This window comes from Panthera pardus, unplaced genomic scaffold, assembly GCF_024362965.1.
Source record: "Panthera pardus isolate Hobbes unplaced genomic scaffold, ASM2436296v1 HiC_scaffold_8, whole genome shotgun sequence".
Classification (NCBI taxonomy): Eukaryota; Metazoa; Chordata; class Mammalia; order Carnivora; family Felidae; genus Panthera; species Panthera pardus.
Genome location: NW_026527013.1, coordinates 35,954,652 through 35,977,169, shown reverse-complemented (window position 1 = coordinate 35,977,169; position 22,518 = coordinate 35,954,652). Strand labels below are relative to the sequence as shown.

The 22,518-nt window shown below is 40.3% G+C and overlaps 1 protein-coding gene across 1 annotated transcript in view; it reads left to right on the top strand.

Annotated features, from left to right (window-relative positions):
• The window catches only part of TAFA4 (TAFA chemokine like family member 4), a 174,744-nt gene that overhangs the window by 144,988 nt on the left and 7,238 nt on the right, over window positions 1-22,518 (top strand). The window contains exons 4-5 of the mRNA XM_019469759.2: window positions 2,749-2,904; window positions 20,455-20,579. Of these exons, the coding sequence (XP_019325304.1) occupies window positions 2,749-2,904; window positions 20,455-20,579 (281 nt within the window). The remainder of the gene's footprint in view (window positions 1-2,748; window positions 2,905-20,454; window positions 20,580-22,518) is intronic.

The window sequence follows — 22,518 nt, the reverse complement described above, 5'->3', positions numbered from 1 at the left end:
TTTGTTGTGGCAGCTGAGCAAATGGCAACAGTGGCCAACAGGGAGGGGAAGACACTGTTGGAGGACTGAGGATAAATTCACCTTGGCCCCCCCCAACTACATGGCTAGCCATTCATGGAATGTTTGACCTGACTGTGTTTGCTTGCAATTGGAAACCAGAGACAGGATCTCCTCATGAACTCTTCAAAGTCCTTACTTTTCTGCTTACTCAGCACTAAATTCCCATGCTACTTTCCTCACATTGTAATTACGATTTATTTTTACTTAATTTTTACAGTTTGTGTATAACTACCTATGAGAAATCTGCATTCTTGTTGTATACGTTTAATTAGGTTTATAGTTGTAATCACTTGATGTTTTCTTCTGTAGTAGATTGAAAACTCTCTCTCATGATGGTGGTTTGATTCTCTGGGAACTGGTTCTGCTTTTATGTGTTTTACAAATGAAACTTTGCCTTAGTATTTGTTCTTGCCAGTAATTTTGAAGTTTGCTTCCACCGACAGCACAGTATGCAGAGGAAGGGTGAGAAACTTGTCAGAATAATTTAGAGGTTGTTTTGTGGAAGGGCTAACTTGATCGATTAAAAACATTGCCTAATTCAGATTTTTAAACTAGTTTTGTGATTTGAAGGCCATGTACCAAACAACAGAAACCAAGCAGAGCATTAGCCCCTGACAGTCTTTGGGGAAACCTGTTTTAATGAGTAGATGAGATTGCTTGTAATTCACGGAACAATTTATATGTAAATAGTATGTGTGAAAATTGAGAGTGCCCAAGGGGGCTTGAAAAGGTTGTCTTTTATTAATAATTTCTAAACATTGCCTCCACAATCTTGTTTACATTGTTTTTATCAGAGCAGAGGTAAGTCTATCCAATCCTGGTATAGCCAGAATTAGTGTATTAGTTATCTATTGCTCTGTAACAAATTAGCCTAAACCCTAGAAGCATAAAACAACCCACAAATATTATTTCATACAGTCTCTTCTCTCATCATCAGAAATGTGAGTGTGACTTCACTGGGTGGTCCGGCTTCAGGGTTGTCTGATTGCAGTTAGCTGTCAGCTGGGGTTGGAATCTTTGAAGACTTGACCAGGGCCATAGGAACCATTGCGGGACAGTCTACAAAATAACTGGCATGTATTCTTTAAAATGTCAAGGTTAGGAAAGATAAAGGCTGAAAAGTATTAGCTGATTAAAGAAGGCTAAAGAAATGTGAGAACGAAATACATCATAGGTCCCTGGGTTGGATCCTGAACAAGGGGAATAATGGCTATAAAGGACATTATTAGGACATCTGGAAAACCTGTAGATTATATAATAGCATTATGTAATAGCATTGTATCAGCGTCAAATGTCCTCATTTTGATAATTATGTAAGAGAATGTCTTTGTTCTTAGAAAACACACTCTCAGGTGTTATTTAAGGGTGAAGGGGTATCGTATCTGCAACTGACTCTCAAATGGTTCAGAAAGATACATGAAAGAGAGGCAATGCCAAGGCAAATAGGGTTGCATGTTAACAATGGTGAACCTACACATAAGGTCTTATATTATTCTGCTATTGCTGCTGTGACCAGTGACCACAAGTTTAGGGGCTTATTTCTGTAGGACAGAAGTTTGGCACACTAGCTGGTTCCTCTGCTCAGAGTCTGACCTCTGGGTTAAAATCAAAGTATCAGCAGGACCGCTTTACTTATGGAGGCTCTGGGGAAGAATCTGCTTCCACATGTATTCAGTTTGTTGTCCGAACTCAGTTCCTTGTGGTTGTAGGACTGAAGTCACCATTTCCTTGCCTTTTGACCCCTCCGTCTTTAAGCCAGCAGTGGTGATTTGAGTGTTTCTGTTTTCAATCTGACTTCCCCTTCTGCTTCATTTGTCTGCTTTTGTGGGCTCACGTGATCACATCAGCCCTATCTGGACAATCCAGGATAATTTCCTTCTCTTAAGACCAACCAGTTAGTGATTTAAAAAAAAAATTTAGGGGCGCCTGGGTGGCTCAGTCTGTTAAGTGTCTGACTTTGGCTCAGGTCATGATCTCACCACTGGTGAGTTCGAGCCCCACATTGGGCTCTGTGCTGAGAGCCTGGAGCTCAGAGCCTGGAGCCTGCTTTGGATTTTGTGTCTCCCTCTCTCTCTGCCCCTCTCCTGCTCATGCTCATGCTCATGCTCTGTCTCTCAGAAATAAATGTTAAAAAAATTTTTTTTTAATTTTTAAATGTTTATTTTTGAGGGGGAGAAGGGAGAGAGCGCACATGTGCAAGTGGGAGAAGAGCAGAGAGAGGGAGAGACAGAATCCCAAGCAGGTTCTGAGCCATCGGTGCAGAGCCCAATGGGAGGCTTGAACGCACTGACCGGGATCATGATCTGAGCCAAGTTCAAGAGTTGGACACTTAACAGACTGCACCACCCAGGTGCCGCTAACCAGTTAGTGATTTAAATTATATCTGCAAAATCTCTTTTGCCATGTAAGTAGCATAATTTAGCTGTGGCTGTGATACTAGGAGTTGAAGGTCCTGGGGGCTGAATTTCTGACTACCACAGGTTCATAGGAGGTTTTTTTTTTTTTTTTTTTGCATTATTCATACCACCTTTATATATATTTGAAATTATATGAAAGGGAAAAGTTATAAAGATTCCTAAGCATAGAACAGGAAGTTAGAAAATGTAGTCATGGCATCATTCGTCTATGTGGTAGCTTCATTTTTTCCTCACAGCGCCGGGTTTGTTTTTCTCCCCCTTTATCCATCAGGTCACCACCAAATCAAGCAAGGGACCTGTGAGGTGGTCGCTGTGCACAGGTGCTGTAATAAGAACCGCATAGAAGAGCGATCGCAAACAGTCAAGTGTTCCTGCTTCCCAGGACAGGTTGCTGGCACAACTCGGGCTCAGCCTTCTTGCGTTGAAGGTAAGACCTTTCTGGTCCATTTTCTCCAATCCTGCAAAAAGTGCCTAAAACTACCAAGAACCTCCTTGCTTTACAGTCGTTGCAACTCAAGGAATATGAGGCTGATTCTAGGTTAGTGCTGCTCTGAAAATGAACATAATTGTAACTCCACAAATTGCTTGGTGGATAAGGGAAGTTAATTAATGATATTTCCCAAGAGGTACTAGTAGGGAATTCTGTTACTGGACAATCAAGGAGATAGGCTTTGATTTTTTTTTTTTTCCCCAACTGTCTATCCAAATCGTGTGCATCAAAGCAGTTGCTTCCTGGGGCACCTGGGTGGCTCAGTCGGTTGACCGTCTGACTTCAGCTCAGGTCATGACCTCATGGTTTGTGAGTTCGAGCCCCGCGTCAGGCTCTGTGCTGACAGCTCAGAGCCTGGAGCCTGCTTCGGATTCTGTGTCTCCATCTCTGCCCCTCCCCTGCTCATGCCTCTCTCTCTATCTCTTTCTCTCACAAGTAAATAAACATTAAAAAATATATATATTAAAAAAAAAAAAAAAAGCAGTTGCTTCCCTAGACACAATTTTCTCCCTGATCTCAAGCTCTCAATTCCAAAGCGATTAGCACCCTGATTTTCTCAACTCATATTTAATGTTACAGACTTACATTCTCTTTATATCTAGTTTACTATTTTAACAAACATTTATGAAACATCTTCTTTGGAACAACTTCCTTGAGAAAAGTTTGGAATCACATGTCATTTATTGTCTCCAAATCCCCTAGCAGAGTGCTGTGCCAATGAATATTTTTAAAAAATGAATGAATGTTGATAGAGGCCTGGGATTGATTCCTTTTGATGCCTCTGGCCGCTTCTAGCAGACAGCTTGTTAGAAACAAGTATCATTCCCCAGGGGAATGGATACATGAGGTTAAGCCTTGTAGCACTTGATCTATAGTGGCAAGAAAACTCCCTGAAAGTGAATGCTTCTACTCTTACTTGATGCGTGTCTAAAGGTCAGCCATTAAAATGCACATATGCATTCTTTACTCCAGAATCACACAATCAAGAATAATAATTGACTTTCCTATATCCCACCTCCCCTACCAAACACAGGCACAAATTTATGGTCTGTATGGTCACTAGAGTTGGGTATCAGCATGATCTCCGCGACCGTTAAATCTGGAAAGTGAATATGGCCAACTTACCATCTGCAATTCTTCATAGAAACCCTGGGGCCAAATGTGTTGCTGAATTCAGATTTTTTAAAGGCAGCATAGTACATACAGCATCTGTTACCTAACGAACCTACTGTCTTTTCCAGTTGTACCCCATATTCACAGATGCTAGTATTTCTACAGTGCAGTATATAGAATATTCTTTCGGAGTGCAGTATATAGAATATTCTTTCGGAACAGGATAGGGCAAGATGACCAACCTCCTGTTAATTCAAATCAGGTTTTGTTGCCATTGTACAGAACTCCTGTCCATTTTCAGAGTTTTTGGATTTGGGGATAACAGATAAAGGATTGTAATCTATAAAAGAAGATGGTTAGCATTAAAACAAGAGTCACTTAAAAGAAATTTGCAAAGTTCCTCTCTCTCCAGACGGGACAGCTGAACATATTTATTTTCTCCATCAATTGAATCCAAACCATACCTGTTTTGTCTCCAATTCTCTGTGCCACTGTCACCTCCACAGTGTAGGAGCCCAGATTACATTTTGACAAGCTTACTACTCCTATCTCCCATTTTCCTCCCTGCAGTCAGAAGATCCTTCTGCAAAAACAGAACTTATCATGTCAGTCCTGTGTTTAAAACCACATTTGCATGACCTCCCAGTATCTTTAAAATAAAATCCAAATTCTTTACCCTGGCTTTTGAAGCCTGGCGTAGTCTGGCTCTGTCTCCCTCCTCTCTTTCAACTATACTACCCACATCCAAGTGGGGTCCTTTATGTTCCCTTTTTATTTTTGAGGGGGTGGGTGGGGAAGGGACAGGGAGAGAGGAGGACAGAGGATCCGAAGTGGGCTCTGTGCTGACAGCAGAGAGCCTGATATAGGGCTCAAACTCACAAACTCTGAGATCATGAACTGAACCAAAGTTGGATGCTTAACCAACTGTGCCTCTAGGTGCCTTACTTTATGTTCCCTTTTATCCTGCACTTGTACCTGTATCCTTGGCCTGGATCATTGCCTTCTTCCCCACAACACACATTCTGTCTACTTAATTCCTCCTTTCCTTCCTTATCTCCTGTATGCTCTGGTGTCTCACTGTATATCTAGTTCATGACATGTATCCCGTTATGTTTTCAGATCCGAATGTGTGCGTTCCCATTAATCTCTAGGTTGCTTGAAGATGGGAACTGTCTCTCTTTCTTCTTTCTACCCACTCTCGCATTGGCTGGTGCATGAATGATTTGGGCACAATGGAGAACATAATCATTTTCAGTAATCATAGATTGTTTTCAAATGAATGTGTTTGTTTACTGTGTGGATTTTAAACTTCAAGAATTTTGAATTATAGCATAAACTCTATTCTATCCAGCATAGAATCTTTAGATATAAGAAGTCTTCTACATTTCTCTCAAAGCATCAGGATCTGGAAAATACAGTTAGGGTGGCAATCATATTTAATATCTTTCCCTTGCTAAAGAAAATATTAATACCTTATTCTGCAGTAGCTTATTTTACTTTTTATATACATTTATTATTTGGGCCAAATCCCTGTTGGCCACCACTGTAAGAATAACTGCATTTATCTGTTTGGTCAATACATTTTTTTTTTGGCCTGTTTGTGTATTTGAGATAGTTCTCCAGAAAAAGTGGTATATTGCAGTATGAATGCATGTTTTACCCAAATGGTATCATATTGTGTGTGTGTGTGTGTGTGTGTGTGTGTGTGTGTGTGTGTGTGTGTGTTTTAATTTACATCTAAGTTAGCATATAGTACAACAGTGATTTCAGGAGTAGATTCCTTAATGCCCCTTACCCATTTAGCCCATCCCCCCTCCCGCAACCCCTCCAGCAACCCTCTGTTTGTTCTCCATATTTAAGAGTCTCATATGTTTTGTCCCCCTCCCTGTTTTTGTATTATTTTTGCTTCCCTTCCATTAGGTTCATCTCTTTTTTATCTTAAAGTCCTCGTATGAGTGAAGTCCTATGATACTTGTGTTTCTATGACTAATTTTGCTTAGCATAATACCCTCTAGTTGCATCCACATAGCTGCAAACAGCAAGATTTCATTCTTTTTGATTGCCGAGTAATACTCCAGTGTTTGTGTGTGTGTGTGTGTGTATGTGTGTGTGTGTGTGTCACACACACACACACACACACCACATCTTCTTTATCCATTCATCCATCGATGGACATTGGGCTCTTTCCATACTTTGGCTATTGTTGATAGTGCTGCTATAAATATTGGGGTGCATGTGCCCCTTTGAAATATCATACCCGTATCCCTTGGATAAATACCTAGTAGTCCAATTGCTGGGTTGGAGGGTAGTTCTATTTTTAATTTTTTGAGTAAGTTCCATAGTTTTTTCCAGAGGGGCTGCACCAGCTTGCATTGCCACCAAAAATGCAAAAGCGATCCTCTTTCTCTGCATCCTTGCCAACATCTGTCATTGCCTGAGTTGTTAATGTTAGCCACTCTGACGGTGTGAGGTGGTATCTCATTGTGGTTTTGATTTGTATTTCCTTAGTGATGCTGAGCATTTTTTCATGTGTTAGTTGGCCATCTGGATGTCTTCTTTGGAGAAGTGTCTTTTCATGTCTTTTGCCCATTTCTTCACTGGATGATTTGTTTTTGGGGGTGTTGAGTTTGATAAGTTCTTTATACATTTTGGATACTAACCCTTTATCTGATAATGTCGTTTGAAAATATCTTGTCCCATTCCATCAGTTGCCTTTTAGTTTTGCTGATTGTTTCCTTCGCTGTGCAGAAGCTTTATTTTGATGAGGTCCCAATAGTTCATTTTTGCTTTTGTTTCCCTTGCCTCCAGAGACGTGTTGAGTAAAAAGTTGCTGCAGTCAAGGTCAAAGAGGTTTTTCTCTGCTTTCTCCTCGAGGATTGTGATGGCTTCCTGTCTTATATTTAGGTCTTTCATCGATTTTGAGTTTATTCTTGTCTATGGTGTAAGAAAGTGTTCCAGGTTCATTCTTCTGCATGTCACTGTCCAGTTTTCCCAGCACCACTTGCTGAAGAGACTGTCTTTATTCCATTGGATATTCTTTCCTACTTTGTCAGATTAGTTGGCTATGCATTTGTGGGTCCCTTTCTGGGTTCTCTATTCTGTTCAGCTGATCTGAGTGTCTTTTATTGTGCCAGTACCATACTGTCTTGATGGTCTTGATGATTACAGCTTTGTAATACAGTTTGAAGTCTGGGATTGTCATGCCTCCAGCTTTGGTTTTCTTTTTCAGGATTGCTTCGGCTATTTGGGGTCTTTTCTGGTTCCATACAAATTTTAGGATTGTGTTTCTAGCTCTGTGAAGAATGTTGGTGGTATTTTGATAGTATTGCATTGAATATGTATATTGCTTTGGGTAGTATTGACATTTTAACAATATTTGTTCTTCCTATTCAGGAGCATTGAATATTTTTCTGCTTTCTTCTGTCTTCTTCAATTTCTTTCATAAGCTTTCTATAGTTTTCAGTGTATAGATTTTTCACCTCTTTGGTTAGGTTTATTCCTAGGCATTTTATGGGTTTTTGTGCAATTGTAAACGGGATTGATTCCTTGATTTCTCTTTTTGTTGCTTCATTATTGGTATATAGAAATGCGTCTGATTTCTGTGCATTGATTTTATATCCTGGGACTTTGCTGAATTCATGAATCAATTCTAGCAGTTTTTTTGGTGGAATATTTTGGGTTTTCCATACAGAATATCATATGTCATCTGAGAAGAGTGAAAATTTGACCTCCTCTTGGCCGATTTGGATGCCTTTTATTTCTTTGTGTTGTCTGATTGCTGACACTAAGATTTCCAGTACTATGTTGAATAACAGTGGCGAGAGTGGACATCCCTGTCTTGTTCCTGACCTTGGAGGGGAAAGCTCTCAGCTTTTCCCCATTGAGGATAATATTAGCATTGGATCTTTCATAGATGGTTTTTATGATCTTGAGGTATGATTCTTCTATCCCTACTTTCTTGAGGGTTTTTATCAAGAAAAGATGCTGTATTTTGTCAAATGCTTTCTTCGCATCGATTGAGAAGATAATGTGGTTCTTGTCCTTTCTTTTATTGATGTGATGAATCACATTGATTATTTTGCAAGTATTGAACCAGCCTTGGATCCCAGGTAAAAATCCCACTTGGTCATGGTGAATAATTTTTTAACGTATTGTTGGATCCGATTGGCTAATATCTTGTTGAGCATTTTTGCATCCATGTTCATCAGGGAAATTGGTATATAGTTCTCCTTTTTTAGTGGGGTCTTTGTATGGTCTTGGAATCAAGGTAATGCTGGCTTCATAGAAAGAGTTTGGATGTTTTCCTTCCATTTCTATTTTTTCAGAACAGCTTCAAAAGAGCTTCTTAACAGCCTCTTTAAATGTTTGGTAGAATTCCCCTGGAAAGGCATCTTGGCCCTGGACTCTTGTTTTTTGGGAGATTTTTGATTGCTGATTCAATTTCTTTACTGGTTTTGGGTTTGTTCAAATTTTCTATTTCTTCTTGTTTCATTTTTGGTAGTTTATATGTTTCTAGAAATTTGTCCATTTCTTCCAGATTGCCTATTTTACTGGCATATAATTGCTGATAATATTCTCTTATTTGTATTTCTGCTGTGTTGGTTGTGATCTCTCCTCTTTCATTCTTGATTTTATTTATTTGGTTCCTTTCCTCTTTATTTTTGATCAAACTGGCAAGTGGTTTATCAATTTTGTTAATTCTTTCAAAGAATTGGCTTCTGGTTTCATTGATCTGTTCTACTGTTTTTTTGGGGGGGTTTGTTAGCTTTGATTTCTGCTCTAATCTTTACTATTTCCTGTCTTCTGCTGGTTTGGGGTTTTATTTGCTGTTTATTTCCCAACTCTTTAAGATGTAAGATTAGGTTGTGTATCTGAGACATTTCTTTGTTCTTCAGGAAGGCCTGGATGGCTATATATTTTCCTTTTATCACCACCTTTGCTGCATCCCAGAGGTTTTGGGCTGTGGTGTTATCATTTTCATTGCTTTCCATGTACTTTTTAATTTCCTCTTTAACTTCGTGGTTAGCCCATTCATTCTTCAGTAGGATGGTCTTTAGTCTCCAAGTATTTGTTATATTTCCATATTTTTTCTTGTGGTTGATTTTGAGTTTCATAGCGTTGTGGTCTGAAAATATGCACGGGATAATCTTGATCTTTTTGTACTTGTTGAGGGCTGATGTGTGTCCCAGTGTGATCTATTCTGGAGAACGTTCCATGCACACTGGAGAAGAATGTATATTCTGCTGCTTTAGGATGAAGTGTTCTGAATATATCTGTTAAGTCCATCTGGTCCAGTGTGTCATTCAAATCCCTTGTTTCCTTGTTGATTTTCTGTTTAGATGATCTGTCCAGTGTTGTAAGTGGGGTGTTGAAGTCCCCTACTATTATGGTATTATTGCCAATGAGTTTATGTTCATGATTAATTGATTTATATATTTGGATGCTCTCACGTTGGAGGCATAAATTTTTACAATTGTTAGATCTTCTTGATGGACAGACCCCTTAATTATGATATAATGCCCTTCTTCATCTATTGTTGCAGCCTTTATTTTAAGATCTGGATTGTCTGATATAAGTATGGCTACTCCAGCTTTCTTTTGTCAACTATTAGCATGGTAGATGGTTCTCCATCCCCTTACTTGCAATCTGAAGGTGTCTTTAGGTCCCAAGTGGGTCTCTTGTAAACAGCATATAGATAGATCTTGTGTTCTCATCCATTCTGTTACCATATGTCTTTTGATTGGAGTGTTTAGTCCATTGACATTTATAGTGAGTACTGAAAGATATGAATTTATTGCCATTATGTTGCCTGCAGAGCTGGAGTTTCTGGTGGTCCTTTCTAGTTTTTGTTGCTTTTGGTCTTTTTTTTTTTCCTCCCATCTTTTCTTTCCTCAGAGAGTCCCCCTTAAATTTCTTTCAGGGCTGGTTTAGTAGTCACGAACTCCTTTAATTTTTGTCTGGGGAACTTTTAATCTCACCTTCTACTTTGAATGACAGTCTTGCAGGATAAAACATTCTTGGCTGCATATTTTCCCGATACAGCACATTAAATATATCCTGCCACTCCTTTCTGGCCTGCCAAGTTTTTGTGGATAGGTCTGCTTCAAACCTGATCTGTCTTCCCTTGTGAGTTAAGGACTTTTTTCCCTTGCTGCTTTCATGATTCTTTCCTTGCCTGAGTATTTTGTGAATTTGACTATGATATGTCTTGTTGATGGTCAGTTTTTGTTGAATCTGTGTCTTTTTGATGTCTGTGTCTTTCCCCAGGTTAGGAAAGTTTTCTCCTGTGATTTGGTCACAATACCCTTCTACCCCTTTTTCTCTGTCTTCATCTTCTGGGACCCCTATGATTCTGATGTTGTTCCTTTTAAATGAGTCATTGGTTTCCCTAATTCTTAAATCGTCTCTTTTGCTACTTTCCCTCTTTTTTTTTCTGCTTCGTTATTCTCCATAAGTTTGTCCTCTGTATTGCTGATTCGCTGCTCTGCCTCATCCATTCTTGCTGCCATGGCATCCCTTTGAGATTGCAGCTCAGTTATAGCTTTTATTAATTCATCTGGACTAGCTTTTACTTCTTTTATCTCCACAGAAAGGGATTCTAACATATTTTCAAACCTAGTTAGTAGTCTTAATATCGTGATTCAGAATTCAGAATTCAAGATATTGCTTGTATCTGTGTTAAGTCCCAGTCTGTCATTTCTTCCTGCTGTTTCTTTTGTGGTGAATTCCTTCGTTTTGTCATTTTGAAAGAAGAAACGGAATTAATAAGGTAAAAAAATTGAAATTTAAAAATTAAAAACAACACACACAGATCAAATAAATGATGCCAGATCCTAGGTGTGTTTTGGTGTGGGTGTTGAAAGGAGCTTAATAGGTTAGAGAAAAAAGAGATAAGAAAGGAAAAAAAAAAAAGGAAAACGTTTAAAATTTTGAAAAAAAAAATGAATACAGTGAAATAAATAAAATGAAATGATGGAAGTAAAATATAATTTGAAAAATTTACAAAAAAGTAAAATATATAGTGGAAAAAATTAAAAATATTTTTAATAAAAATATAAAATAAAAATATTTTATTTCTCTGTATTCAAGAAAAAGAAAAAAAATTGAATAGATGGATCAGTGTACAGACTGAAATACGATTGTAATTACACAGGTTTCCCCTAGAAGTCAAACTATGAAGCACTTTATAGTGCATAAATTAAGCAGGCAGAGAGATTTGTGGTATTCCTGAAGAGTGAGGATGGCCCAGTTGGCCAGGGCTTAGTGTAATGGCTCCATTCTCCACTAGATGGCGCTGCTTAGCTCATGGGGTGTATTGTGGTGGTGCTTGTAGGGCTGTATGCGCAGGTGCAGGAGGGGTGAAAAGGGTGTCACCCAGCTACCCAGTCTCTAGTATCAGAACTCTGTTCTGCCTGATCAGCAATCGCACACCCATCCTTTGTCTCTGGCTTCCATCCACTCCCCACTTTTACGTTGTCCGTGACCAAGCTGTTAGGCTGCCAGGCGGTACCTACCTCCTGAGTTGTATCTCAGATGCAGCTTTGTTTCCCAACCCTTCACTTCTGAGAAACTGCAGTTTGACCCACTCAGACCTTCTGGGGGAGGGTCTCACTGAGCAACGGCCAGGTGCCAGCCACACTACATGACGTGCTGCTGCCGATGCCCAGAGACTGTGGCTGGGTGCCAGCCCACCCCAGAAAAAATTCACGCAATTGTGTAGCAGTGTTTCAGGGATTATGGAAAATCACAACACACATCTGGCGCCAGGCTTCACCCTTAATGTCCTTGTTCCAGCACCAGCGAATGTGGTTGTTCTTTGGGGTCTGCTGGGACCTTTGCCTGTGGAGTAGCTGCACAGCCTCTACCAAATGCCCTCCCAGCAGGGGAACCACCTTTCCCTCTGTGGCCCAAGGACCCCTCAGACCTCACTCTCTGCCCCTGGGGATTTGCCCTTCCCACCAGAGTCCTGCTAGGTATAGAGCTGCAGAGTTTCAGACTCTGCACTCCCCTTGTTTATAGAGTCGTAATAGAATTTAAACCCTCTCCTTTCTCCCTTTTTTGTTCAGTCCCTGTAGCTGTTTCCACTTTTCCACTTTCCACTTTCTCTCCAGATGCTTTTCCTGTACTCTCCCCACCCACCTCTGTCCTCTCTCTGCAAGCAAAAGCAGCTCCCTGCCCTCTGTGGCTTCTCTCTCCCCCAGTTCACCTCTCTGTGCCGTATACCTGCTGAGTTCTGTGGTTCAGGTTGTGCATATTGTGTTAATCTTCAAATCAGTTTTCTAGGTGTGCAAGGTGGTTTAGTGTTGATCTGGCTATATTTCATGGATGAGAGATGCAAAAAAACAAACAAACCCAAAAACAAAAAAAAAACCTTCCATGCTGTTCTGCCATCTTGGTCCCTCCACCAATATTGTGTACTTCTTAATCCAACCTGTTATCATTATTATGTTGATGAGATCTTTGTGTGCTGGTACCTATTGACCTGTTTTTTGTTTTGTTTTACCTTTTTTCTTTTTTTTTTTACTCGCTTGATTAGCATTTCATTGAATGGCTGGGTAATAATTTGTTTAGCTGTTCATCTACTGCAGGACATTTTAGTTGTGTCTGTGTCAAGACAAAGAGACTTATATGCTAATTAAATGATTTCCTTGGTGTCATACGATGAGTAAGTAATAGAGATCAATTATTTGGTGTCTGAGCAGAGTTGGTTCAGTAGAACATTCTGTGATGATGTATATATTCTTTCTCTATATCTCAGCTAGATGTGTTGATGCACGTATGTCCACTAACATTGGTAACCACTAACCACATGTGGCTATTGAGCATTTGAGATGTTACTGGTATGGATTTAAATTTAAATTGGAACTTGTAACTAGAAGCTTCTGTATTGAACATTGCAGGATTAGCTGTATGTACATATGTAGCTCATGAATACAACATTTGTATCCAGAGAATAACCAAATTCTGAAGGATAGGATTATGATTGTGTATTAATATTTGTGTCCCCTGCACCTAGCCTAGCCTGGCAAACAGTCAGTGTTCAATAAATGTTTATTGGATCAAAGTCACAGAGGAGATGTTGGAAATCGTAGTTTAGGCTCTAGTTAGAATATGTGTCTGTTTTCATATCCCCCTGATCTTCTATTCATTATTTGAATGCTTCCATTAGGGCTTTTAGCTTTATCCCATAATAATCTTTATCCCACAATAATTATGCAGGATCATGCTGCTAGTTGGTTTGTGGAAGACCTAGTCTCTGCTGATCCGTCCCTCTTTTCATATTTGTCAATAAGAATGTGGAGAGGATCTAAAATATAAAATTCACTTGAATTTACATTTAAATTAAAACAAAAGCGAGAAGACATTGGAGCAGGGCATTAATTAATGTTGACATAGAAAGTGGAATCTCCTTACGCATTTCTGTTAATCTAGAGCACAGATACTTACCTTGTGTTTCCATTGCTTTTCCATAAAATCATAGCTTTTATTAGTTAAAAAGGGAGAAAAATTAGCTGTTGTTTTTCCTCCAATAAGTCCTTTTTTTTCTTAGTTATAATTAACTTATAAAATCCTGCATTGTTGAAATGTGTCTGTCCCACACATTGGGGATTTGGGCAGAGGGGTGGGAAATTACTTGATTATAGCCAAGGCTACTTGGTTCCTACAGCAAACAACTATGTGGTTGGTGAGCATGTTTCCATTTGAATCTTCAACTGCCAAATATACGAAGCTGTTTAATGATGGGAACTGTATTCTTCACATTTATCAAAATACCACTGTACAGAGATAATGCTGAATGCTTTATGATAAAACGGGATAAATGTGTACTATGGTGAAGCATCATTTATTTTGTCAGAGTGAATGCTTTCTAAACATTGGGTTTAAAAAAGACTAATAAAAGCTGAGAAATGGGAGGCAGCTATTTTTTTTCTTCTTCTGATGCCCCAGTTTGTTTTCTGAGATGTCACAGATTACTTAGTTAAGGCCTAGAATTCCTGTTCATATTGTAGACAACTTGCGTGGCTTTATGGACTGTGTGATAAGTTACAGAGTCTGTCTTCAAGATGTGCTTTCACAAGGTTTTGTGACTGGCTGTGTTCCATGATGCCACCTAAAAGACAAAGTGGGTTTCTGAGTTTTTCCCAGTGGCGGTAGGGTAAATGACAACAAGGTGTACTTTACAGAAGCACTGGGGGAGGTTGGAAGGATGTGCACCCTGCATACATTGGTTCATTGTATTTTAACTTAGCACATTGCGCCTGGCATGTCCTAGGTGCTGGGGAATAGCATGTTAATGGGACCCTGGCCCTGCTTTCAAGGAGCTCAGTTTATGGGGAAAGAGAGACAAACTCTAGGAAATAAGGTACTTGAAGAGTAAGCAGATGTGGGGTCAGGGATGACATCCAGTGAGAAGCACTGGGTCTGATTTCACCAGGCAGGAGGGGAACTAAGTGGTGTAGCAGGGTAAAGCATGTCAGGATGAGCAGCGTGACCATGGGAACTAGAAGTAGCTCGTTTGGGCTCTGAGGTGGTCATAGTTGAGGCTGGAGATGCAGGCAGAGCCTTTGCTATTAGAGACCTGCCATCAACTCAAATTTTAGGATTTAATTCCTGCCTTTGGCGAATTTATATTCAAGGAGCAAGGTTGATCTCAAATACCCTAAAATTCCTGAAAAGGAACGATGTGATCTCTGAATTTGACAGGTCAGATAGGTTGTCAGCATAGGTTTCAGGGTGAGCCCTGGAGTAGCCAGGATTTGTGTGTGGGAGAGAGAGCAGTGAGAGTGAGCCAGAGAAACAGATTCAGAGAGAGATGATGCAGATTTTCGTCTTGGGGGATTGGCCACAGTGGAGGCAGGAGGGAAGATAAGGAGTAGAGGTGGCATTGTATTTACCATGTATTGGGATTATTTTCACCAGCCAAAGCTTTAATGAAGTCTCATGAACTAGCTCAGCTTCTCATCATGGGCTGAGTACATCTCTGTAACCAGAGTTAAAAAATTTTTTTTTCATGTTTATTATTTTGCAAGAGAGAGAAACCGTGCAAGTTGGGTGGGCGGGCAGAGAGAGGGAGACACAATCCGAAGCAGGCTCCAGACTCCAAGCTGTCTGCACAGAACTGGACTGGGGCTCGAACCCGTGGACGGTGGACCACAGCATGATGACCTGAGCTGAAACTGGATGCTTAGCTGACTGAACCACCCAGGCGCCCCTTTATTTTTGAGAGAGAGTGTGTGCAAGTGGGGGAGGGGCAGAGAAGGGGAGAGACAATCCCAAGCAGGCTCTGCACTGTCAGTGCAGAGACCCTTGCAGGGCTCACACTCAACCAATGGTGAGAAAGAGACCTTTAACTGACCGACCCACCCAGGTGCCCCCCCTCGATCAATGTTTCTTAACCAGGGGTGATTTTGGCCATCCTAGGGATATTTGATGATGTCTGGAAACACTTTGGGTTGTATACTGGGGGAGAGGGTGCTACTGGCATCTCGTGGGTTGAAGTCAGGGATGCTGGTGACAGTGTTATCATTTGCATGTATACCCCATACAATCGAGAATTATGGGGCCTCTAAAGGGCTACGATCAAGTAACTCTGCCTTAGAGGCAGGTCCCTGCTGTACATGGTTGTACTGTGTGAGCTTGCACGTAGTTTAGAAGACAAACCTAGATCCCAAAAGATCGTTCTGTACATATTTATCCACAGCTTCAGTCAGTACTCTGTGTACTTTGCGGAAAACACAGTACCTTGTTATGTGTGAAGTGTGTGAACAAGTGAAAGGTTCTTGAACAAAAAATCGTGTTCTTAGGACTGCCTTTTTGCATGTTACCTGGGTCAGGTTGGAATGGCTTCTTTTCTTGAAATAACAAATCTAAATTGGCAGGTCTTCCCACTTGCCTACATTTAAAGTTAACCAACGGCTTAAAGTTAATAAATCTTTCTTTAAGGTTAATTCGCCAAGAGCATCTTGAAATGACAATGTTAAGAACAAAGTAGCTAAGTATATTAGACACTCAGAGCATATTTTTGTGATCGTTTCTATTTTTAAGACATCCATATTCTAGGAAGATGTGTTCTTCACCTTTCTGTCTGTAGTTTCAGCGTCAAAGTGTCCTTTTCTTTAGAAAAGCTTAACTGGGTGTAAATACAACTGAACTAAGACAAAAAATGGAAGACCACCTCCTGAGAAGTGAGCCTGTTTGTTGGTAGTCTTATTCAAAGGTGGGTTTACGTAAATAGCTATATGAATACACATTGTGTTTTATGTCATGGAGTAATATTTAATTGGGACAAGGAATAGAAAAAAATCTCAATCTACTTTATGCAACAGAGAGGACGGAAAATGTACCAGGAACGAAATAGCTAATTGGTCCCATTATATTTTCACCTAGAAAACAGCATTACAGAAAACACTAGTCACTACCATAAAAGCAGAGCTTCAGGGTTTTTTGTTTTGGTTTGGTTTTTTTTTTTTTTTTTGTCTTCCTTCTGCATAAAACTAGAAATTCATTACAGGTTGGCAGCTTGAAGATAGGGATGTTTTGTATTTTCATAAGTCAGGAAGGCATGGGGCTTTCTAAAGAATTTTATTTTAAAAATAGAAGTGACAAGACACTTTCTCATTATGAAATTTTATAACAGGATAAAATAGAGACCTCCTACAAACTTATTTTCCCATGGAGACAAGGCTCAGTTAAGTGGGCAGATGTTCTCAAGAGTTATTTTAACAAAATCCTGCTCCTGGGTCCTTTGTTTCTACCCAAAGCTGAGCTCAGTACGCACTCAGAGCTTGACCTTCTGGGCTTTTTTCTAAAGATTTTTTTTAATGTTTGTTTATTTTTGAGAGAGAGACAGAGCACCAGCAGGGGGAGGGGCAGAGGGAGCCACAGAATCCCAGGTAGGCTCCAGGCTCTGAGCTGTCAGCACATAGCCGGACAGGGGGCTTGAAGCCATGAGCTGTGAGATCATGACCTGAGCTGAAGTTGGATGCTCAACCCACTGAGACACCCAGATGCCCGGACTTCTGGACTTTTTAATCACCTTATTCACTGGTGGGTGAAACCCTTAAATGGTCCTCACTTTAGCTGTGAGTTCTTTAGTCAGTCTTTAACTCATAAAGGAACTAGAAACTTTTCTTGTGGCTACTGTGGTGCTTCTCGTGAAGGTTTCCTTTCTGAAAGAGCATTTGTTGTTAAGTAAGTCTTTAACACACTTGTAGGGTCCCACGTATTCACTAAGATATGAAAATGATTTTTTTTAAGCAAATAGCAACCTATCCTGAAATTTAAAGTCTATTTTAAGGAACCTACTGTGAATCTGTCTTCAGAAAAATCACATTTTCCAGTTAAATGAAAGAAAACTGGTAAATAATTTCACAAGAGCTCGATCTTCCATGCTGTTATTTTATTTAAATAAATTTACGTTTTTAAAGTATTCTGAAACTATTTTACTCTTTTCTATAGTTAAGAATTGGCATTTTTTTTAAATCCCCTCAAGCTCCTTTTCTAGATTTGGCATCAGAATTATCTTGGGACCCCATGAGGCCAATAAGGGCTTGTATTTCTCTGCTGTGAAGTTGAGATAGAAAGAAGCAAATTATTTCCTCTGTAGGGAATTTACACCCAGATTTCTCAACTTATGCCTCACTTGGTCTCTTTCAGACTCCTTTTTGTCCCCAATGGTTTATCACCTGCCAGACTAGCTCTCCTGGGCACACAGTTTTCCCTTGGTTGTGGAACCACCTTACTAGAAACTTTCCATCGCTCCCTTCTGCTTGAGAAATCAAGTCTAATCTGGAATTGACATTAAGAGCCCCTGAAGGTTGCTTCTCAGACCACCTTGCTCAGCTGACTGTCCTTTGCTTTTCTGCTGACCCCTCACTGCAGCCACATGGACCTCCTCCTGGCTTTCTGGTGGGCCACTCCCTGTCTCAAAGCGCCAAGTGTCTTCACTTCCACAGATCACTTGTCATCTGTCTGAGCCTCTTTGGAATCCTCCATGAAGCCCTGACACCTGTCAGGTTGCCACTGCTGAGTGGCAGAGAATCTGCCTAAGAAAACTGTTTTAAAGATAAAAAAAAGTATTTTAAATTCAGCTGTAACTCTGTGTAAATATAACTAAGCTCTGTCAACATTTATATAACTTTTGCAGTCCTGCAGATGGAATTTTCAAATTGAGGGTTGGGAACCATCTCTTATTTATCTTTATATCCACTTGGGACCAACCTGAGGTATTCAGAAAATAATGAAGGACTGGTCAGCACATTGAATCTGGTCAAACTTTGTGTAGCCTATGGTAACCTAAACTATTATTGTAAATTGTGGTACAGTCGAAAGACTTGCAGATCAAGAGGAAGAAGCCTAGGTTCTCATACCTCCTCCCTCATTTTACTCGCTTTGTGGAAGGCTCTTGTTTTTATTTCCGGAACCATCTGCCTCTGCTTCCTGCTGCTGAAGGTTGTTGGGACAATCATAAGAGCAACGGTATAGAAAGGGGCTTTGAAAATAACAAAGCTCCACTCAGTTTTAAGGTGAGATTTCTATAATATTTGTGACTGAAGAGCATACAGCTTTCTCCAACTTCACCCTACTATCTCTGTCTACTCAAGTTCATTGGCAATTTCTGCCAAAATAAGTAACCCATAGAGCTATATTCCTTTCTCAGTGTTGGCACCTTCTAACGTATGGTTTTTCTAGATCACAATTGTGCCTCATTTAGGGATTATTGGTTTTAATGGGACTCTAATCTGACAGTAGCACAGTATTGGGCCAGAATAAGGAATGGTGGTTTCGTGTAGAGTAAACACAATGTCTGGCCATTTCAGCTGATAATGAAATGGTCCTGTGCCCTAATCCTGCCATAGTGCTGTTGCCTGACAGGAGAAGAGTTTTTAATGCATGAGCTTGCTGTATTATCTACTTTTGTTTACTGCCTCTATACCTCTAGTTGTTTCTACTACAGCTCGCTGGTGTGAGGGAGGGGTATGGATACAACAAGGGTTGATGAGGGGGCTCCAGTGGTCGAATGCCTCTGTTCCAGTGTCGTTTGCCCAGTGTGACTTTGAGCCTCAGCCTTTTCTTCTCCATAAAATGAAGGAAATACATTTAGCAGGATGCCTGACCCTCAGTAAAAACTAGCTATTAGGAATTCTCAAGATTTGCTTGAAGTTGAGTTCAGACTTCCCAAGACATGGTAGTTTAAGTCACATCCATTGAGGTATGTTTTTTTTTTTTTTACCTTAGTGCTGCTATTTCAACAGAAAAACAGAGCTCTGCGTGCCTGGGTGGCTCTGTCAGTTAAGAATCTGACTCTTGGTTTCAGCTCAGGTTACAATCTCACAGTTTCATGAGTTCCAGCCTTGCATCAGGCTCTGCGGTGGCAGCATGGAGCCTGCTTGGGATTCTCTCTCTCCACCCCTCCTCCACTCACACTGTCTCTCTCAAAAATAAACAAACTTAAAAAAAATTAAAAACAAGAGAGAAACAGGGCTCAGCCACCCCATCTCCCTTAATCCACACACCGTACCTGCAGCCCTAGATCTCTGATCAGTACCAGCCTTCTGGCTGGGCCCACCTTTAAATATGAATCACATTCCCTTTTGTCCTTTGACTCTGTGAGAATACCTGGCCAAGTTGATGGAGTTTCCTTAACTTCTCGTAGTCTGCGTCCACACCTGGAGAATTCTTACTGGTAGATGTCAGCAGGGATGATGGGGTAAGGAGGAAAGAAAATTTCCAGGTGAGAGAACAAGCCTAGAATGTGGGCATGTGAGGGAGTACCAGGCTCGCCAACTTTTACTTGGCTTCCAGCTGTTGAGTTTAAGGAGTTATTCTACCACTTGCTGGACTGGCATGGAGAGATGAACCCCTCTGTGATGGAAACATTTACTGTTTTTAATCTGTGCCACTGGCAACAAAGCCCGTCAAATGTACTGACTTTGCCAGCTCAACATACACTGTTGTAACCTACAAAATGATGACCACACCAGTAGCTAACATTTTCTGACAACCCAGTGACTGGTCCATGGTTAGCCAAGACTTTGCTGTGGATTACCTTTATCTTCTTGACATCTGTGGTGAGGTTCTATTTTTATCCCCATGTTACAGATGAAGAAACTGAGTCCAGGAGGAGTTAAATAGCCTAAGGTCATGGGCGGGAAAAAAAAAAGCACAGCCAAATTCATACCCAGGCATGTTGTAAAGCTTGGGATCTCACTGTTTTCTAGAGCATGTGGCTGAACGCAGTCTTTAAATTGACTTACGTTGAAATAGTTCTTATTTACAGTCTGAAATCTGTATACTGATCCATCTGAGCTTTATGTTGTCCCTATTTGGAGGAAGAAACACCTTCACAAACACTGTTTGGCCTTTGTTTTCCAGCTTCCATCGTGATTCAGAAATGGTGGTGCCACATGAATCCTTGCTTGGAAGGAGAGGATTGTAAAGTGCTTCCAGATTACTCAGGTTGGTCCTGTAGCAGTGGCAATAAAGTCAAAACTACAAAGGCAAGTATAGACAAACACAACTCTCATTTACAACTTCCCCAGGTTATTAACTATGTGGTGTCCCCCCTTCAGTTTATCCTGGCACCACCAGCGACACTATTTTATGTTGATAAACCTCCTTGGCTGGTACCATCCCATTACTTTGGCCTTTTGAAAAGCCCATTGCCTAATATCACCCTTTATGTCAGATCGTATGGAGCAGGGACTTGCTGGATGAGTCACTCAATTCATTGCAGCTCCTTCGGGAGCCCACTTTAAAATAAAGGAATCAGAGTCGACAGCCAGCAATATCCAAACAGCATGGTGAGATTCCACATCCAGATGATTTGCTCAAGGAGGGATACTTCCTGTGAGGAGTAAGACTTATGTAACATTTGGATTTAAGTCAAGAGTTTTCTCTTCCAAGGATGTGCTTTCTAGTCCCCACACTTTCAGAAGTCTACCAGTGTCTACCCAGTTCTTGAGCCCAAAATCTTACTTCTTCCTTACCTCTCTATGTCCAGTCTGTTACTGGTCCCTGGGCTTGTTATTTCCATCTCCCTCCTTGAGCATTGGTCACCATCCTTACAACAGTGGTCCTGTCCCCACTGTGTCTCATGTTGATGCCTCACATCCACTCATGCTCCCTTTTTAGGTCATTCTCCATATGAGGACCACAATCACATTTGTGAAATGCAGATATTCCTAGCTAGTCTGCCTGCCTATCTGGGTCTTAATAAATAACCTGGGAAGTCACATCCCATCATTCTTTTGTTTGTTTGTTGGTTTCAGTCTTCTGTTAGTACCTCTTACCATGGTGCCTTTGCAATTGCAGAGAAAGGTGTTCTTCATGGAATGTGCTTCCCTCCCCTCTTTACTCCTTAACCATTATTTCTTTAGAATCCTTCACTGACGGGATCCATGTCTCCTCTATCTTTCAACATTTACTATGGTTATACTTTCCATGGAAAGGTATAGTTAGGTTTTTAGTACCTAGAGTGTTCTAAGAACAGACATGTGAAGTCAGAGCTCATGTCGGTTTTCAGTTACCTTCATAGTCCCAATAAGTTTTTTGAAGAGAAAGTAATAAAATTGAAAAAAAAGTAATAACATTGGTCATTCTAATGAAAGAATAAATTTAGAACAATGATAACATTTATAAACAACTATAAAGATAAATTTTAGCTGGCATCAAATACAAGATCAGCAGTAGTATAATTGTCAACTTTTGTTGGTAATATAAAGGTGACTGAATGACCTGATAAAGGCATATCTCGTTTTATTGTGCTTTGCACATACTGTTTTTATGGTTTGTTGTTGTTTGTACAAATTGAAGATTTGTGACAACCTCGTGTCAAGTAAGTCTGTTGGCATCATTTTTTCCAATAGCACTGGCTCACTTGGTGTCTCTGTGTCACATTTTGGTAATTCTCACAGTATTTCAAATCCTTTCATTATTTGCTATGGTTATCAGTGATCACTGATGGTACTATTGTAAGTTTAGGGTGGCACCCCTTTGTGCGTTCAGTTCCCCTCTCTTCCTCTCCTTGGGCCTCCTTATTTCCCGACACACAACAATATTGAAAGTGGGCCAATTAATAACCCTACATGGGCCTCTAAGTGTTCCAGTGAGGGGAAGAATCACATGTTTCTGACTGTAAGTCAGAAGCTAGAAGTGATTAAGCTTAGTCGGGAGGCCTGACACAGGTAGCCAAACTGTGAATACAAAGGCAAAACTCATGAAGGACATTTAAAAAAACTACTCCAGTGAACCCCTTCCATGGAGAAAGTTTTAGTGGTCTGAATAAAACCTCCATCTAGCCACAATATTCCCTTAAACCAAAGTCTGATCCTGACCAAGGTCCTAACTCTTTAATTCTATGAAGGTACAGAAGAAAAGTCTGCAGCTAGCAGATATTGGTCAATGAGGTTTAGCAAAGAAGCCATCTCCATAACATAC